The 22226-nt window shown below is 36.5% G+C and overlaps 1 protein-coding gene across 4 annotated transcripts; it reads right to left on the bottom strand.

Annotated features, from left to right (window-relative positions):
- Positions 1-14150: 14150 nt before the first annotated feature.
- On the bottom strand, positions 14151-18129 carry LOC148875758 (uncharacterized). Of its 4 annotated transcripts, none has more exons than XM_088965280.1 (5): positions 17418-18129; positions 16437-16486; positions 16141-16218; positions 15186-15795; positions 14151-14945 (listed from the first exon to the last, which is right to left on the bottom strand). In XM_088965280.1, exons 1-5 carry the CDS (start codon positions 17586-17588, stop codon positions 14922-14924), a joined length of 933 nt encoding a protein of 310 aa, XP_088821406.1. In that variant the 5' UTR covers positions 17589-18129; the 3' UTR covers positions 14151-14921. The 4 variants fall into 4 exon arrangements, with proteins under 4 accessions (XP_088821406.1, XP_088821403.1, XP_088821404.1 ...); XM_088965277.1 differs by having other exon boundaries at positions 14151-14890; XM_088965278.1 differs by having other exon boundaries at positions 14151-14890; positions 16612-17979.
- Positions 18130-22226: the final 4097 nt, after the last annotated feature.

The raw sequence follows: 22226 nt of genomic DNA, 5'->3' as shown, positions 1-22226 counted from the left end.
TTGGATTCTCAAAATCCAACCGGTACAGGTTGAAAAGTTTAGGAAGGCGGGTAAGGTCTAGCCAACTCTCCCTATTACCATTTCTACTAGTTATCACCGCAATGATCTTATTATCTGCCACCGTTGGAAGTTAATTGTTTATAGATAAGTTTTTTCTTTCGTTTAGGCTTCTTGCCGCCTGTAGAACGTTGGATAAGCATCTAATAGCATTTGTACAGCGCTTTATTCCATATTGTATCATGCTATTAAGGTGAAAAAACGCCCATGGAACAACAGTAACCAAACAGCAAAACTCATAAAAGGTTGCTACTAATGCTGGCAGCAACCAAAAATTTGAAAAAGTGGAATAAAATTCGTTTGGTGTGTCATGCGTATTTTCCAATGTTTTAAAAATCGACCCGGAGGTCAAACCGTTTTCGCCTCCGATCATGGGTTATTACTTTGACTGGCTGGGTACGGTTCAGATCATATCACATCAGTGTATATATATATTAACTGTATATATATGTATATATAAAATTGTAAATATATATTTTAGCAATAAGTAATTTATAGATATGTTATATGTATTATTGTATATTTAATTTATGTTTTTAATTTTTTTATAAAAAATATTAAAAATCACAAATTGAGGTTAAAAAAAAGGGTTTTTTAGCAAAAATAGTGGGGCAAGGCGCCTATAGCCCCTTACAACACAGATCTCAAAAAGTTACCCAAAATCAAAAAAAAAAAAATCATCCCAATCAGACATCAGAGTGCAAAGTTATGGCCTCCAAAAGTTTGCATGTATTTAATGTACAATCCGTGACCTGACCATCGGGTCAAACTGGTTAATGGTCGAATGGTTCTTGACCAAGTTAATGGCTTTTGACTATTTGACGGGTCTTGACTGAACCGGACCTGGAATCATGGTCGGGTGACGGTTCAAATGGTTCGATCAACCGGGTCAGTGGCAGGTTGAAAACATTGGTATTTTCTAAGAAACAGCATCTAATAAATGCTCATGGAACGAATTTATTTATTTATAAAACATAAGAGGGTGCTACAACCTACACAAGAGGATGTATTCGTCCTAGAGGTGTAAATTGGATTGTATCGCTCGTGGCCCGGCATGGCCCAATACGATGGTTTACGGGCTGTGCCGGACTTGGGGTTTCAGGTCCACAGGTCAGACAGGCATGGCACGACTGAGCGGGCCATGGCACCCATATATATATATATATATATATATATATATATATAAATATTAATAAAATAAATAATTATATATATATATCAAAATTCATATAAAATAAATTTTTTAATATATATTTTTTGATTTTTTAAATAAATAATTTTAGTTTAATCCACGGCTCGACTTATCCTAAGACGGCCCATAGATCATATCGACATATAACACAGCACAACATAAACTACACTTACATAAACAATACATAAGTCGTACCGTACAACCCAACACGACCCATTTTACAGTTCTAATTCGTCCCCGCCGTAAATCAAAACATGATAAGAGATAAAGGCTTAAGAATATTACAAACATTTACAGGAAATGAGTGGGAACGATTAACTAATTAATCAGCAACTTCGTTGGCTTCACAAAAGATATGATGGTGTACCACATTACTTTCCATCATCCCGAGAAAGGCTAAAGAATTTTCAATGATCGGCTTTAACCTCTATAGAGGCCCTACCTGCATATTTAAATAGTTTATTAGGAAACCAAATACCATCTAAACACAATCTAACCTAAGAGTCATTTGTCGAAAAAAATGATTTTATTTAAATTTATTGACCTATTGACCATTAATAAAAATGGAAATGGTAATCGTTCTATTCGTCAAAATTTCCTGATTTTAATTTTCAAAATTATCCTTTATTATTATTTTTATTTGTTTTATTATTGTTTAAAAGTCCATTAATTTTTGCCTTGTAAATTTTGATTTTTATTTTTAAAATTTCCCTCATTATTTATTATACTATCTACATGCTTTACTCCATATATATATAATATAAAAAATATATATATATTTTTATATTATACTATTTGTATGCTGGCTGGGCCATGCCGCGGGTTGGGCCAGCCGGCATGACCTGCTCAATCATGTCAGACCATGCTGGGCCACGAGTGGCATAAGCTGATTTACACTTCTACAATCACTCCTTATTGTTGGTTTTTAAGAAAATAAATTAATAAACATAGTTATAAGTGTAAAGCATATAAATAGTATAATAAATAATGAGGGTAATTTTGAAAATAAAAATCAGAATTTATAAGACAAAAACTAATGGACTTTTAAACAATAGTAAAACAAATAGAAATAATAGTAAAGGGTAACTTTGAAAATTAAAATTACGGAGTTTTGACAAATAGAACGATTACCATTTTCATTTTTATTAATGGTCAATAGATATATATAATATAATATGTATTATATATAATAATTATATAGTATATTAATGTTTATAATTTTATTTTCAACTTTATTATATTATTTCATTTTATTATTGCATATATAAAAAATTGTATATATCAAAATTCATAAAAAATAAAATTTTAAGATCTTTTTCTATTTTTTGTATATATTTTTTAATTTATGCTAAAATTTTTATTATTTTTTCAACAATTTTAAAAAGCATGACTTGGCTTAGTTTTTGGCCCGGCTTGGCCTAAGGCTTAGCTCGCAAAACGGCACAACACAGGTTTGCATGGGCTCGAGCCATGGGTCATTCCGGGCCGACCCCCAAAATATCACAGGGGGGAGAAGCACCGCTTGCACTTTGCACGGGCCACATGCGGATCGTGTTGTACCAACACAGTATGGCCCAATTTACACCTCTAGGTGATTGATTGGAAAAATATGTGAATAGAAATAGTGTAGGTTTTTAGAAACTTGAAACCTGGAGTTCCAAGTGTTTTTGCTCTTCATTTTTGAGCATATTCAGTCTTTTGTCTTTCATCTCAAGAAGTTTCAACAGCAATATATGCCAAAACCGTATTCAATACCATCTTTATCACAATTGCAAAGTTCTATTATCTCTTTCACTCTTTTAAGTTATGAAAATGCAACAAGTGTTTTGGTTTCATATCATGCTTTAGTTTAAAATTGAGTTTATTTGCTAATTATTTTTGTTTAATTAATTTTAAGTAGTTAGGGTTTTGGTTTAATAAGTTTGTATTTATAAGTTTCAAGCGGTTTTCATCTTTGGGTATAATTATGTGTTTAATCATGTGTCTTTAGCAAGCTTACATTTGCCCAAATCAAATTTGTATTTGTAATTTCTAAGCATTTTTTTTGTGTTTTGTAATTTGTAAGTTTTCACACACTTAATTCTCTTAACCATTGGTGAAAGATAATCCTCTTAACCATCAACAAAAAACACCTTAAAAATACCAAAACTTGATGCTTGTTCTACATGAAGATCAAAGTTATTTGCTTTCAACATCTTGCACTTGCAAGCTAAGAGCAAAACACTCGTACTGGTTTGCTTTTGGCATCCTCTAGGTTTAGTTTCAACATCTTGCATTGGAAAGTTGAGAGCAAAACCCCTAGGCACTTTAATTGAATTGAACTTATCTCACAATGTTCCAATTAGGATCAATCCTTAAATTTTAATTTATAACTAGGAGGAAGCATTATGGTTGATTCCACAACCCTCTAAGCCATTGTGCTAAGATCTATATCTGATTGTGATATCATTCACTGATTCAAATATCCCCAAGCATTATGGTTGGTTCCACTGTTCCATAAAGCTTTTTACGTATTTATATACACACATTATATTATATGTTAAATAGAATCATTGATCATATTTTAAGTTGATTTTGTTTTCTTAACATATTACTTTCATTCAATTAGAATGTAATTGAAGTATGATTTTAGAATGGAACAATCAAACAGATTGACAGAAAGACAAGTAGTGAAAATCAAATAAATGACTACACCCAACTTGAATAAAATCTATATGTAATTGTACTATCATTCATTATTGATTCAAATACCCCGTGTGCATTACACGGGCCCTTGTACTAGTTTTCGATTAAAAAGTTCAATTGGTTTGGTACTATAAATCTGTTGGAATGATGATTCAACGAGAACGTTTTAACTTGTAAGGCTGTATGTTTCACAGGAAAATGCAGATGGCAAACATCTGGATCTGGTGCCTCAATTTGTTTTACTTGGTCCATTCTACCATATTTTCTACTATCTGCTGTATGATGATTGTCACTGTGCATTAATGAAATTAAAACTTAAAAAGAAAGGGCGGTGTTGATGCCTTCCGTACATCTGCGACCACTGCATTGGCAATGGAGACAGACAAAAGTTCTGTTTGGCAGCATTTCTGTAAGTCCCTACCCCACTTTAATCGGCATAAATCCCATTAAAGTATCAATTCACTTGTAAAAAGCTACTTATTCTATTGCATTTCTTTACAAGAACTCAATAAGTGTAAAAATAAATGATCAGATTCATTTTAGTAAATACGAGGCAAAACACGTCTCGATCTGAAGGCGGGACTTGATATCAGGTCTAGCTACAAGCGGTTAGAGAATTTACCAGCAATTAATGCAAGTTAGTAGGCACCTACAATCAATGAATAGGCTATGTTTGGTTTGAAAGAAAAGTTTATTATTATTTTTTTTTACCTTTTTCTACCTTTTTCTTCAAATCAAACACAAAAGGATCAACATATTGAGCCAAGACAAAAGAAAAGAAAAACATATTTGCACTAGAGAAATAGCAAATTAAGATATCTCTACCTAAGATCAAGACAAGTTATGTTAGGGCAAGGACGAGATTTTCTCTATCAAATCAGCAGATTGGATAGCAAGTCAGCAAGGGAGAGCAATAGCGCTGCTAGCATCATCCCCAGAGGAACAAGGAGAACCAACTCTGGAAATTAGTTTGGAAGTTGAAATCAATTCCAACTTTCAAGAATTAAAGCCTTTAGTTGGAGATTAATTTAAAAGCATATTTTTTTATCCAATAAGAATTGGGGTCAAGGATAGAGATTAATTTAAGGATTTCTAGTCGATAAGGAAAAATTTTTGCTTTTAATATCAATAAAAATAATATTTTTATATAATAATCGAAATAAAATAGCTTTTTTTTTTAAATATCAAATAAGAGCATTAGGTACTGTTACTCATCTTCCTCCTCTCTATTCAGGTGGCTTCTATGTTAATATTTGTTGTCGGTAACTCTAAGTCGAGTGACGACCTCTCAGCCGGACCAAGACCTTCAATCCATCAGCCATGTGTGCCATCGAGAGCGGAACAAAATCAAGCTCCTCCAATTCAAACAGTTTGAACTCAAACTGCTTCAGCAACGAAGCCATCACATACTTCATCAGAACAAAAGCCATCTCCTTCGCCAGGCACACCCTACGTCTAGCTTGAAACACCGGGAACTTGAGGCATTGCTCGGGCCCAAGACAATGCTCGTTTAATCTTCAGACAGCAAAGATGGGAGTAGATGCACACTTGGCGCTTATCTCGGAGGCTATGTCTAAAGCTCCGACTATAACCAAAATGGGAAGCAAAGAATCCAAGCAACCAGGATAGATTCCCAGTGATACCATGCACACTGTGTCGAAGGTGAACCTCCTTAACAAGTCCTACAGGTCTACTACTTGGCCGGTTTCCATTGCAGATGCAAGTACCGGCATCAAGCGATCTTTCACTACTTCCTCCAACGTCTTCCCAATGAACTCCCGCAGTGATTTGGTGCTGAACTCATGGGTTGCTAACTTGCGTTGTGCACGATAGAGTTCCCCGTCCACGTTGAATATACCGCAGCCAAGCAAGTCTCCCAGGATGTCAATGAAGGGTTCGCCATGACGATTGTCCATCTTGCACTGAAATGGTGTACCACGATTGTCTGCATCGGGGACTCTGTGAGGAGGTCCGTGTACCAGTCTAAGAGATGGCGACGGTTCTTGGAGAAGGAGATCAAGCACTCAATTCAAGGGTAAGTTGATAGGCCATCGCCGGCAAACTTACACAGAGGAAGAGGAAGACGATCAACAGTGGCACTGCCCTTATTTGATATTTTTCCAAAAAAAGATATCCCATTTTAGTTATTATATAAAAATATTAATTTTTATTGATATTAAGGGAAAAAAGTTGCACTTATCCGCTATTAACCCTTAATTTAAAAGTTGGGGTCCGGAGACGAGGGATGTAATCCCTGCCCCAAATTAGCCCTGTTACTATTCCTAACCAAAGACCATTTTAATGCTATTAAACATTTAAAATAATAAGTTTATGAAAAAGCCTTAAAATATATGTACCTTAGACTTGCTAATACAACACGCCGGAATAGGTTTATTGATGAATCTTGTATCGAATAGGTTTACTGAATCTATTTGAATGCTACCTTGTATTACTCTTTATTTAATGAATGATTTCATTTGTTACAAAAAAAAAAAAAAAAAAAAAATCAAAGATATGTTCGTAAGTCTGAATTTATATCTACATCTATACTTATAGTAAAATTTGGTAATAAGGTCTTTGGCTTTTAGACTTTTTTCTTGATTAGAATATTTTTATTTTTTAATTTGCTCCCTCTTTATTTGAAGGGCATAAATGTAATTTGAAACACTACTCTTAGGCTGTGTTTGGTTTGAAGGAAAAAGTAGGGAAACGAAGGGAAAGGTGGGGAAACCTTTACAAACCTTGTACGAGTTTTCCTACCTTTTTCTGCTTTTCCCTTCAAACCAAACAGTCTTAATGTTCATTTATTTCCCTCTCATCAAGTCTTATATTTAAAATATTAATTTCAATTCTCTCTAATTAGATCCTATATTTAAGGTTTATTAAATAAATGAATTTTGGACTTCTCTTGACAAAAACACCCATACTTTTAAATTTGATCCCTTCTAATTGTGATGGCATAAAATGTAATTTGAACGACTATTTTTCACTTTATTCAATTTCCTCTCATTAAGTCCTATGTTTAAAGGGATGGGTTTTGCTTGCAACAAAATACCAACGTGGTCCCAACATGACACGTGTTTGCACATATCACCGTGAAATTAGGACCCAACATATATGTTATGTGTAGAAACATTGTGTTGGAATGTGTTAGCACAACTTTTTGTTGTGAGCATATTCGACCCATGTTTAAGATGTTAATTCCCATACTTTCTCACTAAATTCTTATATTCAAGGTATTTTTGTTTCTCACCAATAAATTTTACTAATTAAAACTATATCCAATTATCCTAACAATATAGAACTTATATTTTTAAGATCTAAATTTGTGTCTAAGGTATTTTTGTTTATCACTAATAAGGTTTATTAATTAAATCTATATCCAATTATCCTAACAATATAGAGCCTATGTTTTTAAGATCGATCCATAAATAACATCACTACTTTGCCTATACAGTGGGTTGGTTCAGCACTCTAGATCAATGGGTCAATCCATGATTCTATAATTAAATGCAAACAATTTTAAATAGATAAAAATATATAAAAAATTTGTAAAAATTAGACACATTTCTAATATTATATATTCAGTATAATAAATAAAAGTAAGCATGATAAATAATAAATATGTTTATCAATGATGGAAATGAAATACAAACTTTAAAATTGACCTAAAAATGAAACCATTTTCCTATTTGAATAGTGGGTCAATGGTCTAACCTTTCAGGTCAATTGGATAAGGATAACCCATGATGTTATATAACTAAATAAAAAAAAAAAACTTAAAAGATAGAAACACCGAATTAAACAAAAATAAAGTGATAAATAAGAATTCTTTTTATTAATGATGAAATAAAAAAAAATAAACTAACTTGAAAACAAAAAAGGTGCAAGGTTAATGGTGCAACCCGTTGGGTAAAATTGATCAACCAATAAGGTCATAATTAAATAATAAAAACTAGAAAAAAATATAGAGATGTAATAATTATGAAAACTACATAAAATTTATAGAAAAATTTGTCACATCTCTAGTTAATATCACACATTTACCATATTATGCAAAGATAAGTGTGATAAACAAGAATTATTTTTATCAATTATGAAAATGGAATAAAAATTTATAGCCACCTAGAAACAAAATCATTTTCAAAAAGTAAATAGAAATAAAAACTATAGAAAATAAAAAATAATTGTAAATATCTTTAATACTATACTTTATCATTCTAAACAAAAATAAGTATGATAAATAAGAAATATTTTAATTAACTATGAAAATGAAACACAAAATTTAAATCCATCATCATAATATGCTTTGATTACTTATCTTTGTTTTGTGGGTCTAATAAGGTCATTATAATAATAATAATAATAATAATAATAATAATAATAATAATAATAATAATAATATTATTATTATTATTATTATTATTATTATTATTATTATTATTATTATTATTATTATTATTATTATTATTATTATTATTATTATTTGTTATTGTTGTTATTTTGTTGTTGTTGTTGTTGTTGTTGTTGTTGTTGTTGTTATTGTCGTTGTCGTTGTTGATGGATGATTTGGGCCTCCAATGACACATGGCAACACAACCGCCAAATGACACCTCAACGCCATGTTGGCATCAACTTCTATGCACCTCAGATATACATTACCTGTCTTGGCCTCCTCGATAGGTTGACCTGTGAGCGCCCCGAAAAGTGTTAGGCTGGTGTAAGAGGAGACCTGACTATGCCCCGGTTAGTGACCTACACAACGTGGTTGGCGACCTACTTCACGAGCGGGCTATTGTCCCCGACTCCTTTGAGTTAACGCTGCCACGTCGATGAAACTGACCTTATCCCACCCGCTTCGGAGGCAACCGGATAAGCATTACCACTTTACGCGGAGTCCAATTCCAAGTGTGAAACCACCTTCGAACCAAACGGGCCGGTGACCTCGGATGTGCTACGAGAAGCCCATGGTAATCTGTGCCTATATAAAGGTGCCCCCACTCTTCAAGAAGGGTACGTGCAATTTAGCTCTCAAAACTCTCTAGCTCTCTTACTTTCTAGTTTGCAAACACTCAACATTGACTTAATCATCAAAGTGCCCACCCTGGGTAAAGCAACCTGGACACTCTGATATTGTTCCCTTGCAGCTCGACCAAAGCCCAGTATCCGAGCTATCCACCAGTAGGGAGCAACAAATTGCATATCATCAATTGGTGCTATCTGTGGCATCCGCTACACTAAATCCAAGTTCTCACCAACCCATTGAGCGTTAAGAAATGGCATCAATAAGGAACAACAACAACACATGGTTTGAAGGAACCCCCATAGGGGGCAAAATTAGAATGACCAGTCTGAACAAGTTCCAACAGTCTCACCCGCACAAAATCTCCTAGCCTTGACAGTGGACTACCCCATAGGTCGATCCCTCCATGCTTCTCGTGAGAGTTGACAGCCAACAGACTATGAGGCTACCCCTGGAGGTCGAGCCCTCGATGGTTTCCCGTGCGAGTTGACAGCTAGCAAACTATGAGGCCTCCCCTGGAGATCGAGCCCTCAATGGTTTCCCGTGCAAGTTGACAGCCAATAGACTATGGAGCTGCCCCTGCAAGTTGAGCCCTCTATGGTTCCCGTCGGGGTTGATGGCCAATAAACTATGGAGCCATCCCCAGAGGTTAGCCCTACTGAGGTGATGAGGTGTGTGTAGGCCGAGATGCTAAGAGCAAAATGGTTTGTTAAAATTTCAGCAAGATCAAATTAGCGTAAGAGGCAACCTCATCAACTTGGTGCCCGAACTGTTCGCAAATAAGGAGCACCAAACCATGCATCAATTATTATTATTATTATTATTATTATTATTATTATTATTATTATTATTATTATTATTATTATTTTTTATTATTATTGATGGAGGATGATTTGGCCCAACCTCATGGGCCCGGGTACACATGGGCCTGACCTTGCTCAAACGATGACTCAGCGTGATAGCACAGCAGACGTAGCCTTGACTCGGAGGGAGGGTCCCACCGAGTTGAGGCCGACAACTCAGCAAGATAAACTACTTGCCAGGAGCCGCCTGGCCTGCACCTCATCGTCGGGGCTAAAGCACCTCGAGCTACCCCCGAGCTTGGGGTCCCCTGACCTTTTTCTAATACCCGAGCTCCTCCCGGTTGACCTCGAGCCACTCCCAGACAGGAACACACCGATTCGCCTATAAATACCCCGAGGTGAAGACACCTCGGGTTAGACAGCTCGATTTAGCTTGCCACGGGCAGCTCGCCACTTACGGGATAGACTGGCATAGGGTAACTCGCGGAAGGGGAGTTTGGCATACCGCAGGAAGACCTCTTGCCCAACCACCGTACCCAGCAAATCTGGGGACAACAGCGATATCTCTCGTCAGGCAGCATCATGCCTGCCACCTTAGAGGGTGTCTTACACCTGACAAGTATGTACCCTGCAATGACGGCCCCGCGCGTGTCACCTTAGCCCTGCCTGCAACAGCTATGGCAGACTGACAATGGCGGTTATATATGCCCTGTCAGAGGTCAGTGGGCCAGATGCAATGGAATTCTGTTTTAAGGAGCCTAATCTCAAGGAACGAGGTATCATCTTCTATACTCGCGCTATCTGCACTCTCAATCTTCGTCTTCTCCTTGCTTCTCCTACAGAGTACTAACTTAAGCATCGGAGTATTCCCGCCGGATAATCTCCCGATGATTCTTCTTCTTCCACTTCTCAGATATCTTCCATGAACCACGTGAATGTCAACTAGGAATGTCCGAATTATGCTACATCAATTTATTATTATTATTATTATTATTGTTTGTTGTTGTTGTTGTTGTTATTTAAAAGTTAATAAATACTGCATTCACAAATCTTAAAAGTTATAGGATCCAACCATCTTGTACGGTGGTATACCCAAATCCAAGACAAATGTATCGGACATTCCAGCTCCTTGAGTGCCCGTTTGGAAGGGCCTTCCCGTTGTCTTTTGCTTTTGCGAGGTGGGCCTCATCCGGACAACATATAAGCGATATCTGGACTTTGATGAAAAATCTCGAAAGTCCAAAATACTGTCCTTTACCCATAAAAGAAAGGGCTTTCGGTTGAAGCTTCTTTTGATACATTCTCCAAAACAGCACAATCTAAAATTATTTTGCTTTTCACAACTGTACTCATGCAACCAAACATAAAAAAGATTTTCCTTGAAAAACTATTAATTTTCTTCATTTTACGGCATCAAATGGAGTCAGAGTTGATAGTACATATATGAGAATTGAGACTTCTAATTCATTAATTCATTAGGCCTAGTTTGGAAGGAATACAAATACAAAATAATACAAATATGTACAATATAAATACAAAATAATACAAAATGCATGATTTTGCAGCCTCTATATTTATATTTGTATTCCTTCCAAATTGAGCTTTACTATCGACGTAGTAGTTTCCGCAAATCTAATCGCCTGTTTTTCCCCTTCCCCAAATCTGGGCCCCTAGCTTTCCTTCATCATTCCTTTCACTCTGGCATTCTAAATCGCCTGCTTTGGTAACGAGCTAAATTGGGCTAAGCTTTGAGCTTGGGTCAGGTAGGAGTGCAACTAAAGCAAGTTTTTCCCACCACGACCCAGGATCAGGTTCATATAGGCTTCTCATGAGCTTGAGGTGAGCACGTCTTACTCAATGGGCTTTGATTTCCAAGCCTAAATGTTGAATAACTTGTGAGGTAGGATTAGCTGAACCTAGGGGTGGTCATTTCAGCCTGGCCCAGAAATTCTGGACTTCGGTCTGGGTTTTGTGTTCAGGCCTCGCCTGGGCCCAGTCCCATATCAGGCCCACAAATTTTAGGGTCAAGCTTGGGCTTAATACTTCTAACCCGGTCTGAGCCCGAAACTTACACATTTTGTATATAATGTATATATGTTATTTTACATTATATTGTATATTTTATATATAAATATTATAACATGACATGTATAATTTATATTATATAATATATAAAATAAAAGTTTATATGCATGTTATGTCATTTAATATAAAATATTATAGATATATAATGTTTTATATATGAAAGACATTGGCCCGACTTGGGCCCGTATAGACCTAGGCTAGGGCATATGTTACAGGCCCGGGCCTGGGCCTAAGCTATAGCCCTTACCATAAGTGCAAAGCCCGGCCCGGCTCGGCCAATGATCACCCCTAGCTTGAACCCAATAACTGTTGTGGAATCAATAATAACACTCCACACCAGTCATATAATATATGGGCCCATAACTATTCAACCTTTCAGCATGGGCCCCATGTATTTTATCACCAGCGTGGGACATTATCATTGGTTTCATAGCCTGATATACAGCTGGAGGATAATTTGCTGTAAATATGTAACCCCCCCCCCTCCCCCCTCCCCCCTCCCCCCCTTCTCATTACTCGGTAAGTTTTTCCTGGGAAACACTTCCCTGGGTAAATGTATTTATCCATATTCTTTTATTTCCCAAGTAAAAAAAGGTAATGATCATTTTAGCCATAAAAATATATTATTAAAAGGGGCATTTACCAACCTAGGAGATGGATATCACTTACCTGGGAAAATAAACTTTTCCTAATCCTCACATTAATTTAAAACAAGAACATGGAATTCTTAGTCAATGGGAACCAAAATCCCATTGACCAACTCTCCCCTCTCAAAAGAAAAAAAAAAAAAAGAAGAAGAACGCCCTCTGAATATAGATGGAGCTTACTCTTCATGTAAATTGGGTGTAAATATTATTATACAAGTTGATGGTGAAGATGGACTCGTGCTACTCCTATTGACCTCTGTTCTCCTTTGAGGACTGAGGCTAGAGCTGTTCTTGAAGGCTTAAGGATGGCTGTAGACATGAGAGTTGTAGATGTTAACCTGCTTAAAGGCTACGCAAAGACTGTCACTGAGCTCTAATTGGTGACTTGGTGGATCGAACTGAACTATCTTGGTGCGTTAGAAATCTAACTGCCAAACTATAGGAGCTTGATTAGTCTCCTTAATTCATGCTCAATTATGTATGTCCCAACTCCCAAGGTGCTGTAATTCGGATGCTCATAAATGAACCAGATTTGCTCTTTCGTGTACTAAAACATTATTTTGGGCGGTCTCCTCCTTTCATTTTTATTATTTAATTATGACTGGCTTATTTTGTTGAATATTTGTATAAACTTAGGATAAATCTAGCAGTATTTATTTGAAAAATAAGTAATTAAAAATAAGTGTTTATTCTAATAAATGTTTATGAGCATTTGGTGAAAACACATGTATTTTAAATAGGCCCAAAATTTGAGATAAAGTAGGTATTTTTAAAATGGTGTGGTGGTGGGTCAAAATAAAACTAAAAAGGAAATGAACATTTAAAATAAGTCTAAAATTTGGAATTCTCAATTAGATGCTTATTCTATAAATAAACATTTATTTTGGGCTTATTTTCAAAGTGCACATGAGTGTTTATTTGAATAAACACTTGTTTTTAAATAAACACTTGTTTTTAAACACTCCCAAACTTAGCCTAAGTGATATCCAAACAGAAAATTGATATCAAGTTGCTTTACATGTAAAGCGGATTCTTGTCTTGGCCTCAGCTCAGGATTATTCGACTAAACGAGTTTAGGTCCAGCTTCAGGCTCAGCTTGAAATTCTAAAAACTGAGGCAAAGTTCAAATAGGTTGATTACAGCTTCTAGTATAACCCATAGTCAGGTCAGCCCTGGGCCCAATACATGAAAAAGGTTCTATAGACAAGTCAGGTCAGCCGAATCTACTCTACTGCAAACTAGACATGGCCGATTTGTAGTCCAACAGTCCTAATATAACCCATAGTCCACAAGTCCGTGGTCGTATCTCTCAGATACTGAATTTTTGGGGTAGCCTGGACAATATTTTACACATCTTTACACCGCCATTACAGTCACCACTTGACACTTGCACTGCGCAACAGTTTAAAGCATGGGAAAATGGGAAATATCATATACCCAGGGTGTGTTTGGTTTCATAGAAAATAAGACAGTCAGAAAATTGAGTGAAAATTCTCAACAAATTTTCTAAAATTACTTAGAACTTTCCCTCAACTTTCTGTTTCTCTCTCACTTTCAATATCAAAACCAAATACGAAGTACCGATTGAGATGTGGTTTTCAGTTGGTTTTTCTTCTTTTCTTTTCGTGAATCCTATTCCATCAACACCAGGCACCAGCTAAAAGAAATACGATTCCCTGTCCTTTTAACCCGCAGTAAGGCAGCAAGCCAGTAACTATACAACTTTTTGCTACTTGTGAAAAAAAGGGTTACAGGAAAAAATAATACTAAGTATATTCCTACGAAATTTATACACCGGAGAAAAAAGGTAACTCAAAAAATTGGAAAAATTAAGAAAAAGGACCTGACGCCGTTAACTTCTGCGGGTCCTCTTCCTTCCTTTGGACAGATTTTCCGTCCGTTTTCGAGAACTTCCACGTCCAACCTTCGCCGGTCGGCCAACTCCTTTCTTCGTCATCGCTAACGATTCCACCGGAGAAGTAGCATCCGAGGCTTTCTTGCTTTCCCTCGACGGAGTCGTCTCCGCGATTGGTTTTTCTGAACCCGCGACTTTTCCGGTACCTTTGCGGTTACAAGGACGCGCGCTCCGAGGCTTTACCGGCGGGTTAAGCGTCGGAACTTCCGCGAGGAGCGCGGGGGCTTCCGAAGCCGAACTGCTAGGCTCTCGGCCAAAATCCCTAAGGTATGGCCGGAATGTTATCTTGGCCAGCTCTCTGAGGGCGAGAGCTGACTTGTATTGGCGTGTGTTCTTGGGGTAAAAGACCGCAGCGTTGTTAGCGAGCAGAAGCAAATCCCGGAAGAGCTCTTTGGTCGACGTGATCGAACGCTCGATGATTCGTGATCTTATTGTGTCGAAATCTAGGTGTCGCCGGACAGTTCTCTTGTATCTCGATCGCCTCTGTTATTTTCATGTAAAACAACGTAAAATTTCAGACGCAAATGAATTTCCGCCACTGAAAAAAAAAACAATTAATGATAAAATAAGGGCATTTTAGTCATTCAACAGAATTTTCCTGAGCCACCAAAATAAGGCAACAAACAAACTGAACGGCATTGGAAATGGGTGGGCCCAAGGGCGTCAGCTACGATACCTAAACCACAAGGTAAGGCAGATGATACTTGATGGCTTCCACACCGTTCATCAAAGAGCTGATGAAGTCAACCAAGAAAAAGACCGAAGAACCGATGCTTACCTGGCTGTCGAGTCGGCGTCGAAACGTTGAAGCACAATCATTCTCCACAATGGAGTTAAAGATTCCAATGAGGTCAGCAACATCCGCCCCGTCGTAGGTTGATCTGACGCACCGGTTGCAGTCTCTCGTCGATTCTTCCTTATCCGGAACTGCAACAGCCGCAGCATCGGCGGAGCTCAATACGTCATTCTCCCCAACGCTGCCTTCCTTGACATCCTTGCTACCACCGCCACATTCCTTCCTCTTCCTCTTCCCTCTCCTCTTTCTCAAGTTCCCCCCTCGGTCAGCTCCAACGGTGATCTCGGGTTTGTTGACGGTGTTCTTCTTCCGGTCTCTCTCCGAGTCCTCGAATGACACTGGGTTCACGTCATCAGCCTCTTGAGCTGACACGACAGTTGGGTCCTTGTGTTCAAGAGACCAATTTGTAGGGGTTTCCTCTGTGAAGCTACCCACGGATAATCCGTCCTTGGATGACGTTTCTTTGCCCGAGAATTCGACTCCCACTGAGTTTCCCAACGTCACCGGTGATTCTGTCCGACTGGAGTCATAGTCGGTGTGGCGGTCTTCTCGTCTCTCGGCTTTCAGGCTTTTAAGCTTTGATTCCAGAGAACTGAAACACGAGGTCCCACAATCGACGTCAGCATTCGCTTTGCAAAGTACACGTGTCCTTCATAGGGTCCCATTGTTTTGAAGAAGGAATATTAAGGCAATTACACGTGTCTCATAACCCATTACGGTCTTACACCAGACAGATATGGCAATTACACGAGGCAGGGCAGGGAGCACATAAAAGGAGAAAAACGGAAAAAAACCATGGGCATTGTTGTCACTCAAAAGCGAGGAACTTCCGATACATTTACCAAAAATAAGAAGAATTCCAAATACAGAATTTTCTTTTTCTAAGTAGGAAAAAGTCATCAAGAAAAGAATACCAAACCAACAACTGGGCACTGACCCAATCGAGTCTTCGGATTTCTCCAACTCTCGCTTCAATTCGGCAACGCGTTGCTTTCGGAGTTCTTCGAACCAGCCTCTGATGACAAGGAAAAAAAATAATGAACAGTTAATAATATGATTCCATAAGGGGAAGTTTAGGAATTTTGGAATGTTTTCAACCAAATTGCCATTTTATAAGAAGCAGAAACACTTGGCAAATCAGATCCAAGCAATAAAATAACCAAAATTATCGAAAAGAAAATAATATAAATTTTAAATACATAAATAATTAAATAATAAATATTTGGTCCTCACGTGCAGCCATAATAACGCTCTTGTAAGTCCTCGTATTTGGCTTTACAAACCTGCAAAGCAGAAATTACATTTTTGTTAATTCAGGTCGAAAGGCAAAAAGCAAAAAGAAAAAAGTAATTTTAATTTTAGATGTGTCTGTTTTTTATTATTAGCAAATAGCAAAGAAAGAACGGACCTCAATGTAAAAAGCTGAAAGAGTTTCGCTATACGTCCGATTAAACGGCGTCGATATCGCGTCAAGAATCACGAACATTATCCGGCAAAACGTCGGTGTGTGTATGGAAAAAGTAAGAATAGACAACCAGGGGCGGAGGTAGGATTTTTTATTGATGGGGCCAAAGCGTAATAAATATGCTTTATTGATGGAAAAGTAAAAGCGTATTTGGCTTTCACCCATGGGAAAGTAAAAGAGGCAAAATATATGTGAAATTTAAATGGCTACTATGGGGAATTTGAAGGCATAGCTCCAATTGTTAATTTGTTACTTTTGTTTTTCTACTTTTCTTTTTCCTTCAAAACCATACGTAAAGAAGGGCATTCGTGTCAATTAGAATCGAGAAATTTCCATGTATACATACAAAATCCGTATCCGCTAGTAAAAGAGTACTAATCTGTGGATAAGATAAATACGCGATTCTTGTAAAATACGAACAAAAAAGCGATACGTGTCACCCGACAGGTAAAATCTTCCCAATTTGCCCCTTTATACAAGCAAATAAAATATACGAAACAATTATTGTGTTTTTTTTTCTTTTTGTGTGGGAATAAAGAACTGTTCTATAAAGTTGCAGGGGAAAAAACAATTTCCGGAAAAGAATCCAAAAGAGAAATGATTTTCCTCTATCTGAATCTATAAACAAAAAAATAATAAGGGGAAAATACAGGAAATTTTCGAAACTCCGAAAAAATACGAGGACGAGGAAGAAAACCGAATAGAACAGGCGAGTAATAACACCGGTGAGAAATCGGCCAGAAAATAACCTCGGCGGTGAAACAATAGGGATAGAGGGTCCGAGCTTGGAGCTCTGCAGCAACGGCTTCCCAGTCTTGGGTCCCGTGCCGGAGAACGGCGCTCCCGAGGACGAGCTCCTCCCATGTACCCCACCTCACCATCGCCATCATCTCCGTGTCTGCCATCCTTTCTGATTCCATCGCAGCCCTTCACGTGTATGTATGCACCTTTGCCCCCTCGATCAACCCTATCTCCCTTCTTCTCTGAATGAGTCCTAGTCGTCGTCTTCGTCGTCGTCCCTTCCGACGTCGTTTCTTTCCTTTCAAGATAATCCCAAAATAGAGACAACCATGAACCACCAACAAAAGGGGTCCCCGTGCGACCAAATAAACCCGCTTTGAGACGCTCACGCACGGGAAGAAAGATGAGCGAGCAGAAAACCGCTTTTTGGAAGGGTAATGGGGTGGTACAGGGAAGGGGGAGATTCGAGAGTGGTTTTTTGAAGGTGGTTTTGGGTTCTCTAATTTTTCGCATTTTAAGATGTATAGAAGAATAGGTACGAGAGGAGGATGGGTTGACGTGTTCCAAACTGCTGGTGGGTCGAACACGAGAAATAAAATAAAACGAATTAATGAAGAGAAAAAGGGAAAGACAGAGAGCAGAAATTAGAAGGAAAGGGCAGCCGGGGTTTTGCCTGGCTTGGAGTGCTTGGTGTTGGAGGGTGATTGGTGGTGACTAGATGTGTAATTGCCTATTGAGCTTTGGCTTTAATACTTCATCGCCTCGCCTACTATCCCAAAGTCCTTTTCTTTTTTCTAAAATGACATGCCTGTCCCCGCGATTTTATCTGTTTAAGGTCCTGGTGTGATTGCACGCGTCGCGGCATACGCATATTGTCCTACATTACAACTACAAGCCCCCCGTCCTATGGATCAGGACCAATGCTTTCAAAACCGGACCGGACAGGACGGTCGGATCGGTAAAATCAGGAATCGGTCACCTGATGAATTATGTTTTATCCCAAAACCATTATTTGGCTAAAAATGGTTGATTTAGTTAGTAAACCATTGATTTAAGCGGTCAAATTGTTCAATCTAAAAACAGTTTTTGGCCGTTTTTTTTAGATTTTAATATTTTTTAATTTTTTATTTTTTATTTTTTATCAGAACAGTCAAATCGAACCTAAAAATAGTTCCCTATCCAATCCAATTTAAAAACCTTGGTCAGGACAATTATTCCTATCCCTGAACTTTTAATTTGCGATAGCGGAATGCCTTATATCTATCTGAACTCTCCTTTTTTCCTATTCCTTCTCTCTTAAATCCTAAATTAACCCCAAAACATCTTCATCTTCTTCTAATGAAATCGATTAAAATATCAAGAATCATTTTACTAATATAAAAAATAATTTTCTTTAAATTCTTATTTCATTTTATTAATATGAATGTCTCTCATCATCAAATATACATATTGTTTACTCTTTTTATTAATAAATTAAAAAAACCAAATTAAATTTTAAATTTATATCTATCATAAAAAAACCTCTATCATTTCATTTGAATGTTAAATTCAATAAAAAATCTGTAAGTATTTATAAGAACAACTGAATGGACTTTAATATTATATTTAAAGTATTAATTAAATCATAAATTGTTTAAATAAATAAGAAAAAAATAATTTGAAAATTTAACCGCAAGAGCTCTTTTTATAAAGTCTTTATAATTTACCTTTTTTTATTAAATTTTCTAGACGCGTTTCTTCTAAAATGCTGATGATCTTTGGCCGTCCGTTCCTGACTAAAATGTAAAACTTTGATTTAAATTTCTTTCGACAAGATCCAAAATGGCCTTTATATCTATTGGGGATTTGGGATTTTCTGGGGTCTGAGCACACAGAGACTGCTAATTGTGATCTTGCGGCCTCAGACTTTACCACGTTGCAAGTGCTCAGAAGATCAGGGACCATGATTCGATGGATTCCAACATTAGAGAGGACCAAAATCAGATTTTCGTCTTTAGACCATCTGATTCTTGCATTGTTTTCAAAAGAGCTTAAATTGACCCTGTGACCAGCAAATAGTTTGGACGGTGGGTTTCTGAATTCTGATCGTCTTGGCGAAATGTGGGGCCCCGTTCGGTTGTTACAGATTTACAAGTTCTGTGCCGTGTATATCCCATACATTAACGGATCCCTCTGTCAAGATCATGTCTGGACGGTTAAGATTAGCTCATTATGCAACGATTCTTAGATTATGGCCCAATGGCCCATAAACATGATTTTGGAGTCCAGCCCACCTAGTTGGAACTTGGTCACTTGGAAGTTGGAAGAGAAGAAGAAGAATGATGGTTGCCTTGATTCCGTCCCCCTGCCCATTTCAATCCTCTTTCTTTCCCTTGAAAAAACAAAAGAAAAAAGAAACATTGTTTGACAGAAGAGAAGCGAACTCTGGGTCGGTGTCTCAACTCTCAAGATTCAAAGGGGAGAAATTTGGAGCCAACGCCTGTGGGCTGTGGCCTGCTCCTTAGTCCTTCCCACACGGTGCAGTCCCAACTTCCTAGTCCCCAGTCCCCACCGTTTATGTATTATGTAAAGTTAACATATGGACCATCGTCGTCCCAACCCAAGAGAGATTCTTGGGTATCAAACAAAAATTAGAAAAGGATGGTTTGACAAGTGGAAAGGGTTACTGTTGCCATTTGCCACACGAAAAATGTGCACGTGCCACGTGGATCCACTGCAGACCTCTTCTAAGGTCTTAGGTCGACCACCATTTTTTATTCATTTCCGCTTCTGGAATAGATGAGATGGGACTAAGTGGAAATTTCCTTCAACTCCAAACAACTTTTGACATGTCAAGAAATTTTTTTTAGAGGAAAAGATGATTGTATTCATCTCAGTTTCGAATATCAAAGCCCAACCTTCAGTTGGCAGAAAGAGGAACTTCTCTTGAGAAAATGAGTACGGCCATAGAGTCACGGAGCACAAAACCAGCCCCAGCCTTATTGGTTACAATAGCACCGTCAATGTTCATCTTCAGCCATCTAACATTTGGTTTATAACAAGGGGCACAGAATTCATAGAAAATGATAACTCCTAGGATGAGTAGAGAAAAAAAAAAAATCCCTTATACTATACGATGTTGAATAATCTATATAAATATACTAAAGGAAAGTGTCATGTATTATCTCAATCGTGAACTCCCACCCCCTATTACTTTTACCTTTTTTGCTACACCTTATCATTCTTTTCTCCCTTTCTCATTTTGACATTTTAACATATCTAGTCTATCTCCCTTTCTTTTATGTTTATCCCTTTTGTTATACCAAAATCTAATATAATGTACCCAAGTGGCATCACTATCTCCCACTTTCTCCTAAATTATCTATAATTCCTATTTATCTCCTAAATTATATATAAGTCCTAATTATCCCCTAAGTTATCTCTAATTTAGTAGAGAGTTTCTCCCATAAATTATTTTAAATTCGTATTTATCCTATCCCCCACTTTTCATCTATGGCTATGAAAAGAAAAGTTTGAATTAAAAAATTTAAGAATTATTTAAATATTATAATGAAATTATGTAATAACTTTAAAATATTTATTAAAAACACAAAAAATATCATAGATTTAATAATATTCATATCATTAATAGTTTTATAATTTTATGAAATTCATAGCAAAATTATTTACTAACAATATAAATTATAATTTTATGAATTATTCAAATAATAAAAATATAAAATAAAAAATATTGTTAAAATTTTCAATAACTAAATATTATAAATAACAAAGTATTTAATATTATGTAATGGCTTTAAAATAAATAAAACTTAAATAATGAAAAATCTTAAATATTTTAATTTTTTTAAATATTTAAATAACAAAATTTTAAATAGCTAAAATAACGAAATTATGTAATAAACTTAAAATTTTATTAAAATTAGAAAATTGTTACAATAGATTTCATAATATTTGAATTAATAATAATTTTATATCTTACAAAATTAATAATGAAATTGTGTAATAATAGTATACCTTTATAATTTTATGGATAATAAAATTCAATAAATAAGTAATATTAAAATAACTAAATAATTATATTATTTAAAAATATAAATAATATTGTAAATAACTAATTTTAAATATCTTAAATATTAAAAAATAATAACTAAATAATATTTTAAATATTATTTAAAAACAAATAAAATAGATAAAATAAAGAAATTACATAATACCTTAAAATAGATAAAATAAAGAAATTAAATATTATTTAATGTAGATGCGACATTTCTAAGTTTGCAGTAGCTACGAGTTCTATTTCGACCAACTCGTTTTGGAACGTGTTCTACTGCTCTCTATTTGTTCTCTCATGGGTTGTTGGAACTGCGTAACCTCCATGTCCTAAGGCCCCTAAGCTAAAGCATCCACGCAAAAGCCAAGCCATTAAAAGAGAAGACAGAGTAGGTACCAGAGAATCAAAAGGAAATGCTCCAGACTCCAAAAGATCATGATTTATATTTTTTTTCTTTGCTTGTTTTGACATAAACCTTTCAATTCAGCAGAACCCAACAAAATTATTGATGGAACCAGTATGTCTAAGTGCTCACTGGCACATGCCAGGTTCGCTTTCAGATGTAAAAACTGTGTTCTGACTTCTAAACTCGGATTACTGTGTTTCAAAACCATGCATGACCCATGAAACTGACCTTGTGTAGACACTGACAATCATTACAAAGGATGCCCATGAACACCCCCACGAACTCTACCAAACCAATGGCATTAATAGTGGATGTTATCGCTTGGCCAGGTAACCAAAATTAAGGAAGTTCTGCCTTGCT

Source organism: Nelumbo lutea, chromosome 1, assembly GCF_056320005.1.
Source record: "Nelumbo lutea isolate HS-2025 chromosome 1, American lotus-T2T, whole genome shotgun sequence".
NCBI classification, from domain to species: domain Eukaryota; kingdom Viridiplantae; phylum Streptophyta; class Magnoliopsida; order Proteales; family Nelumbonaceae; genus Nelumbo; species Nelumbo lutea.
The sequence above is the reverse complement of the archived record's forward strand: the minus strand, read 5'-3'. Positions and strand labels throughout refer to the sequence as shown.